Here is an 8,341-nt window from a genome sequence, read left to right as displayed (position 1 = left end):
GTCTTCAATAGGAGGCTGGACAGATATTTGGCTGGGGTGATATGACCCTGGCACCCATTCCTGCCCAGGGCAGGGGTTCAGACCTGATGATCTGTTTAGGTCCCTTCTGACCCTAAGCACTATGAAGGAGCAGTTTCCCTTTAAGTCAAGTCACCATTCTTATCTCTATTATCCCAAACCATCTCGCCCACTCCGTGGTGTTCAAACCCCTGGACACCATTCAGAGAGATGTCAGATTAGTCCAGGCCCAACAATGATCCCCATCTAGAGCTGTAACGCATTTCCTACCCAGCTCAATAGCTTGCTGTTTACCAGTGCTGTGTACACAGGCCCTTTGCCAATCATCTGTATGTAAGACATATCATTCAAATAGGATTTCATGAGATGGTGCTCAGCTTTGCGAAAAACCCAAATACATCTCATCTGCTGCACTTGTTCCTCTATCTATTTTGGGATTTGTTTGCAAAAGCAAACAACTTTGTCTGGCGAGATTTGTTCTTTACAACTGCCCACCCTTTGGTGCTGTCCATAGCTCATACCAGAGGTTCCAAGATGTTTTAAAGGGGAGTAATTATCACCGTAGCTCCATCTTTCCTTTTTAGTGCTTGAGATTGGTACTGAAACAGATTGTTCCCAACCCAGGAGGGTGTTCTGAGTCTGCAATATTTTCATCGTGCCTTTATCTTAGGGCTCGCTGATTCTAAACACCAAAGTTTTCCATGCATTTTCCTATTTGTTCCTGTTTAAAGGCTATAAAAAAAATTCACAACGGGGATCTTTCATTAGGCTCCTGATCATGAGAGAACTTGCATTTAGGAGCCTAATTTTAGGCCTCTAGATGCAGGCCTGTGCAAACCAGTGTTTCTCAACCTTTTTAGATTTAAGGCACTCCTTGGTAGACTCAAAACACCCCTTGGAAAATGTCACCTCTTAGAGTTTTCACTTAATCTTTGACTACAGAGGAACAGAGCAATTCTTTTGTTGCCGAGAACTCAGAAAGACAACAGCAGGTTGGAATGCTTTTAACATTATGGATTCCTATCTGAAATCATTGGGTTTATCTTGTGAACCATGTGTGCACATAGAATAGTGCTAGCATTGCATAGCATTTTGCAGCACCCCTGAGTGGATCTCAAGGTGCCCCATGGTGCTGTAGTACCCTGGCTCAGGATCACCAGCGTAAATCTTAGTTTTTCGGTTTAGAGATTAAGAACATTCTACCACAGCTAAATAACTCCCCTCTTTCTTCATTAACAGACTTGGTTTCTCTCCCCCTGTAGCCCCAGCATTCCCTTTTCTCCTCCAACTATCGCTTGCAACCTAGCCCCTTCCTCTGGAAAGGGATGCACTGAAACCAGAACCTTGTCGGCAAAAGAGGAGCATGCCACCCAGTCAGACAGCTTCACCCCATGCCAAAAGAGAGGGACAGTCCTGCCGGACTGGAAAGAAGAGAGAGGAAAAGTGGTATTGTCTTCTGTTGGCTCAAAGGTTAGCAGCCTGGCTGTGCTGTGTGTATGAAAATCACTGCCCACTTATTAACTTCATCTGTGCCACACCCCAACAGTGCGGTAGTGGATTCTTCTGCACTATTTCACTGCTGCCCTTCCTGAAACTTAGTACTCTCCCATCTCCTTCTAGGGAGTAAATCTGGGCATATTGTTACTGGCTTCAGTCACCCTCTCTGCAAGGCCACATCCAGATCAGAGCAAGAAAAATTACTTGGTTCAGAGGAACTGGCCAGAACGAGGGACTAGAACCCTCTATCCAGGATGACCTTGCCGGCAGAACATGGGCTCAGTAGCGATACTGACCTTCTCTGAAGTTGGCACATTCCTATAACAAGAAATCCAAGGAAAGCAGACTGAAAAAGTGGTCTGTACCTGTCTAGGTTATACAAAGGCAGCCCAATGCACCTGGAATCCTCAGTGAACAAGTTTCACCACTTTCTTTGAACTGGGCACAAAAGATTTCCCTCCCTACAGCACACTAAGTCCAGCCACTGCTTAAGAAACCATAGTTCAAAGCCACAAATCATGCTAACTAGTTACCAGAGAGGCTCAGACCTCCTGGACAAACTGAATGAGGACCTGCAACCCCACTCAGACACTACCCACACCTTCAACTATTCCACGTTAGCTTCAGACAACACCATGGAAGAGACATGGCTCTGGTGCCACTGCTGGGCCTGTAGGTGCTGTCCCTGGACAAGGACCACTCAGCCATGCTCTTCTCCTAGTCAGCAGGAAGCAGGCTTTGGCCTGAGGATCCAGCTGCCCCCAGACACCCCATATATCAAGCAAAGCAGCACCTCACTGCCCTTAAGCTAGCTCCACATACAGTGGAGTGATCACACTGGGCAGGAGTTAGTTACAGGGGACACAAGAGGGACTTACCCAACAATCCCTAGGCTCCCTTGCCTTGAGCCATTTAAAACTGCACTGGACAAGCAGTAATTTGTCCTGCTCTGGTCAGCGGACATGGGTTAAATGAGACTCATTATGGTGCAGGTCAGTACCATGGACTGGTGCAACGATCTCCAACCTTCACTGGCTCAAGGAAAACAGTACCAGGCAGGAAATACACCCTGGGCAATGTCACACTTCACCTTTCCTGGAAACCTAAAGAAACATGCAACTGTGGAAAGCAACATTTTGTTGTGGTTCTGAGCAGGGCTCAAGATCTCAGGGGCAACCTGTGGCTCATGAATCACAGGACAGGGCAAATGTCCAAGGGAAAGATAAGCTGTGTCATCACTTCACCTCCATGGCTGGTTTACCAGAGGGCTCCTCAGTATAAAACTCCCAACAACATTCTCTTGCATCAGCAACTCTTCCTTCCCCCACGGACCCTTCTTTACATCAGTGGTACCTTGGTTTTGCCCAGCTGCCACTCGTTCCTGGTGTTGTCGTAGGTCTGCAGGAAGTCTGCACACATGGCCTTGCTGTGGTTTAGGGTGCACATATTCTTTACGAGCATCTTGTACCTGAGAAAAGACAAGACATCCTGTCAGGGAATACATAAGATTATGACCGCATCACTAATGTGCTTCAGACCTTCTTGTCCACTAACACTAACTTCCCATCTAGGAACTGCCCTTCATCACAACCATCACCCAGGTGGTGAGCGTCCATCTGAGTGTCAACCTTGGGAGAGTGACTCCCTATTCCAATAATAACCTGTAAGATACAATTTCCAACATGGTAAAGTGTCATTGTTCAGACCTCTTTGTTCACATGTGTCCCATGAAGCAGGTGAATCATGCTTGTTATTACCAAAGGAAAAAGAGAAGAAATAATCTGTTCAAGATCACACACTGAGTTAATAACAGAACAATTACTGGAACACAGGACTCTGGTCTCAGAAGTTCTCTGCTCTGACAACAAGAAGTGTCCTCATCTAGTGATGCTACAAAGAATGACATTTCTTGATAGGAGATGCACTGGGGAGAGCACTTGCTGGGCAGAGGCTGCATGCTCAGACTCCTCCACCATAGCCAGCTGAGGAGATGGGAAGCTCACAGGTTTGCTTTCATACACCTGCTTTCCTTGGAGTCTGCATATGAACTCAGAGCAGGCACTGCATGGGGCATGTCCCCTCTGAAAGTGCCTTGAACAGGTTTCTAAGTTATGAACAGCAGGCTATAAAATAACTACTTGCCTATCACTTAGGACAAACTTCTGCTTCAACCTGTAGTGCCTAAAGAGGAGGGGGGAAGGATGGAGGGAAGATGCTACAGTTTTATCTTCCTTTGAAAAGTACATGGCATTTCCTTCATTGATTTTAAGATCAGAAAGCAACACACAATTATCCAATCTGACCCCTTGCATAACACTTCTCTCAGTAATTCTTGTGCTCAGCCAGTGACTTTTTAAACTAGTTTCTTTCAGAATTGCATCCCAGGTATGCATCTAGAAACTTTTGGAACTGCATCCTGAAGCCACACACAGGAATAAGCAAAGCAGCTGTGCCTACAGAATGGGACCCATGTCTTGGAAAGTGCCTCTGAGCTGTATTTAGGGTAAGAGTGAACAAGCAACTCAGGATGGTCTCCCAGACCACTGCTACGGCACTGGAGAGACTGGTGCTAGAATACTGTGCGTGGTCCTTGTGTCTCCTTTATTAGGAAGATGTTGAAAAAGTACAATGGGTGCAGAAAAAAGTTACAAAAGTGATTTGAGGACTGGATAAAATACCTTACAGTAAAAGGCTTATAGAGCCTGCTATGTTTAGCTGATCAAAAAGAAAATGAGAGGTGCCTTGACTACAGCACATATCTTAGCAAGGAGAGAATGCCAAACAGGCCATTAAAACTAGCAGAGAAGGTGAAACAGGAGCGAATGGCTGCAAACTGAAGCCAGACACATTCAAATAAAAATAAGGCACAATTTGTTAACAATGAGAGTGCCCAACCATTGGAACTAACTGCCATGGGAAGTGGTGGAGTCTCCATCTTGTGCAGCCTTCTGGCTAAAACTGGTTCACTTTCTGAAGGACATGCTTTATTCAGATAAGTGACTGGCTCAGTACACAAGTAAAATTTAATGCCATACAAAAAGTCAGACTAGGTCTAACTTCCTCTTCTGGCCTGCAACTTTGTGAAGGAAGTTCTGATTCAGAGAATCCAAATTCACCTTTGCTTCACCAAGCCTTTGCTGTCCCAGTGATGGATCACCTTCACCAGTAAAAATTTGCTTTGACCTGCTAGAGTAAAGATCTCTCCAGTATCTCACCCCTTCCCGATATAGGTATTTGTACTCTGATCAAATCACCTCTATCTTCTCTTCGAAGAATTAAACAAACTAAACTCCTGTCTTACTCTCTGACAGGAATTCAAATTCTCAAACTCTTCCTATCGCTGTCATCTGCGAACTCTGTCCCACTGAGGCCAGGCAGAAACGGTATGATTATCAGGGAACTTGAAACCATGTTATACACATTGGCTAAGTCAGGAACACCTCCACTATGGGCAGTCAAGCAGTGGCAAGATACTTTCAGGTTAAAGGAGCAGCTGGGCAAGATACTTTCAGGTTAAAGGAGCAGTGGGGTCCCAACCCCACTCAACTACCCCTTTGAGAGCAGAGTCTCCAGAGAGGATGGATCCACCTCAGCCCATGTGCCACAGTCACATGGACACAACAAGCGAAACACCCAGGACATGGGGTCAGCGCCTAGGACAATGGCTAGAATGAAGGCACATCCCAAAGTGCAGAGCAGGAAGCACAGCTCCACCATTGCTGTTACCTGCCAAGGAAGTCCTGGAAGGGCCGCCGCACAGGGAAGCCTGCCCGTCGAATCTTCACTGTTTCCAGCATCCCCGAGTACCGGAGCTGGTTCAGGACCATGTCTGGATCAAAGAGGTTTGGTGCCTACGCAATGACCAAGGTTAGAAACAGACCAAGGGAAAAGCAGCACTAGGTTTAGCCCTTCTCTTGGCATGGGGACTACTGATCTGAGCACTGCCAGGGACACAGGAATGTACACACACAGCTCCCTGGAAAATTAACCCTGCATGTTCAGTTCTCCCAGCTCCTGAGTACATGAGTGAATCTGGCTGACAGGAGACGTCCTCCACCAGACTGTGTAGCATGGAGGCAGAAGCAGGAGGCAGCTGAGTGTGCCCAAAGAAACAGCCCACTGCAGACCTGCCACAGCTCAGAGCCTAGCTGTAGCTGTGCTAGGCAAACGGGCTGCTGAGAGGCCTGCTCCCAGACCCATCCTGCCCAAGCCCCTTTGTAGCAGCCCCTGGTCCAGGCTGGAAGGGCAGAAGCAGAGCTGGGGCAAGGCTGCCAGCTCCCCACATGCAACAGCACTTCCTAGAGGCCTAAGGACATACAAACACCAGCCACCCTGGTACAGCTCTGCGGAGAGGGTGAGAGCCCAGAAGAGATGTTGCTGCAGCCCTGAAGAAAGGGAGGTTTCAGCTACCACATGGCCCCAGCAGGCCCTGCTCTCCTGAGCTGACATGACAGAGGGAACCTGTAGCGTCATAGCTCAGCCCACTCTGCGTTCCCACCCAGGGGGGGAAGGAGTGCTCCATGCTTTCATGCTGCTGAGTGTGAGAGAAATGCACTCCCAGGCAAACATGCCTCTTGGTGTGAAAGTCTGAAGCATCCTCTCCCCTCTACCCTGTCCACAAAGCCTGCAGAGGACTGCGCCACACCTGCCCCAAATCCCAACCACCTACAGCATCAACTGGGATCACTCTAGCCCAGTCCCTTGGCTGAGAGCTGTGCTCAGGCCAGGCAAGGGCAGCACAAGGAGAGGCAGGGATGGACCTCACACCCTGAACGCAGATCTGCTTTATGTTATTTCAGAGGGCAGGATGCATTTTTCTCAAGCTTGAACCGAATCAGAAGACAGAGACAAAAGGCACGTGTCCTCACCCCAAGTCTCTGACCATGGCCCATGGAGAGGTGTCACCCACACCCACCCAGCACCCCAACGAGACTCACTTTTGCCATGTTGGGTTTGATGCAGCGAATGAAGAAGGGGTTGGAGGTGTTCAGCGTGGCCATCAGGGAGTGGAGAGAATCCTGAAAACACCAAGCAGAGTAGTCATGACAGAAGGAAGGGGCTCCAGGCCCAGGCTGCAAGGCCCCTGAGAGCCCCTCCTTTACGTAATGAAGTCAACGTAAGAAAATGAATTATCCTGCCATACCGATGGAACGTCTAGGAGGAACGTGGTAAGCATCGTGGCCAGCTTCCCCCAGCCCAGCTGGAAGTGGGTCTGGGATTTTCAAGAGGGGGTGCGATGGACAGCTCACTGGCAACAGTGGTAGCCCTGGCATGAGTATGGAAGGAGACCCAAACTCATGCTCATGGAGTGGGAACAAGGTGCTGCAACCACTCCAGTGTTGTTCCGAAGGGAGTCAAATAGCCAGGTTTGCATGTGCGTCTCTCCCACTTCACCCCCAGGAAAACACAACTACAAGTTGTCTCTCCGTGTTCCGGCTTTGGCCCTCTCAGCCTTAGCCCACCTCTGCCCCAGCTCTCAACCCCCTGGGTTGCTGACTCTCAGCCAAGCTGCTATTACAGATTACCTCTCCAGGTACCCTCCATCCACCCCTACAGCCACAACCCTGTCTTCTGGTCAAACTGGAACAGAAATGGATGCAAACCTCTTCAAACTAACGTACTCAAAGCCCCTTCTATATCACCATGTCACTGCAAGAGCCTGAGCCCCACTCACTGGCACCCTCTCAGGTCCCTTTCTAGGCCTGTGGCTTCTGCTCCTACAGCCTGAGCTGGCAGGAGCTCCTCTTCTTGCAGAGTTCAGCGCCACAGTGACCCCACTGCCTCAGGAACACTGTTTTATATCACCTGAGCTGCACCTCTCAGGGCCAAGTGCTCCCTAGCCTGCCACAGGTGCACTCTTTCTGCTCAGTGAGCAGCCTGCCACTGTTTTCCTGGCTGAGCTGCCATTGTCTTCCTCCTGGAGCTCTGCTTTACTGCTCCACAACTAGCCTCCAGGCAGTTATTACTGCACTCTGGCTGCCTCCTGCAGCTAGCCTTTACTCAGCTGCCTGCATTTGCCTGCGGACCTTTGTGCTGCACATCCCCTCTTGAAGCCTTCAGCTCCTTGTTACATGGCCGAAGCCCCAGTGCTTAAAATCCAGTCTACATTCATCAAAGGTTCCATACCTAAAACAAAACAGCTTTGAAGCTCTCAAGATGCTGCTAACCAATGAGACCCCCATGGTCCTGTAGAAGCCATCATCTCTGCCCCTTTCCCAGTGAATCACATCATCCCTGGAGGATGCCATGAGGGCAGGTACATGGGGCTCATGTATCTTTAATAGCAGGCATCACTTGCTCTCCCAGCTCACTCCTCCAGCCCTGGCTTAGCCCCATCTCTCCTCCCCACGCACCTCATTCTCTCCCTGAAGTCTCTTGTTGTCCTAGGCAGTCCCTTACCCTGAACTGGGAGCTGACAGTTGGCCTGCGCCTCTGGGTCCCCATCTTCAGTGTTTCATCGCTGCTGTGGCTGCAGACTCTTTCAAAGAGATCGTAGATGAAGTCCAGCCTGGTGTGGATGGAATGGGCCAGAGAAAACCGAGAGGTCAGGTTGGCTAAGGAAGGATCAGAGCTCGCCTTCTCATTTATGACCCTACTCTCTGTGCCAGGGCTGGCCAAGCCCAGGCAGCAATGGATCCAGAACAGGGAGGGGGTGCGGCACCCGAGCTCACTGCCCAGTCAGCACAGGCTCTTGCCAGAGCTCCGAGGAAGCAGCAGCTTTGAGACTCCAGCTAATCAGAACGAGCCCTGCCTGGAGCTTCTGCTTTCATGTGCTCCACAGCTCAGGAGGTGCATTGCTGCTTCCTGCTCTTCTCCTCCCTGTCCC

At 49.4% G+C, this 8,341-nt stretch overlaps 1 protein-coding gene across 1 annotated transcript in view; it reads right to left on the bottom strand.

The window, feature by feature from the left end:
• LOC109301498 (unconventional myosin-X-like) overlaps positions 1 to 8,341 on the bottom strand; it is a 173,254-nt gene that overhangs the window by 103,953 nt on the left and 60,960 nt on the right. The window contains exons 17-20 of the mRNA XM_019522687.1: positions 7,915 to 8,023; positions 6,453 to 6,533; positions 5,242 to 5,366; positions 2,869 to 2,983 (exon numbers count right to left, since the gene is read on the bottom strand). Of these exons, the coding sequence (XP_019378232.1) occupies positions 2,869 to 2,983; positions 5,242 to 5,366; positions 6,453 to 6,533; positions 7,915 to 8,023 (430 nt within the window). The remainder of the gene's footprint in view (positions 1 to 2,868; positions 2,984 to 5,241; positions 5,367 to 6,452; positions 6,534 to 7,914; positions 8,024 to 8,341) is intronic.

Source organism: Gavialis gangeticus, unplaced genomic scaffold, assembly GCF_001723915.1.
Source record: "Gavialis gangeticus isolate Ggan-Ray unplaced genomic scaffold, GavGan_comp1, whole genome shotgun sequence".
NCBI lineage: Eukaryota > Metazoa > Chordata > Crocodylia > Gavialidae > Gavialis > Gavialis gangeticus.
The sequence above is the reverse complement of the archived record's forward strand: the minus strand, read 5'-3'. Positions and strand labels throughout refer to the sequence as shown.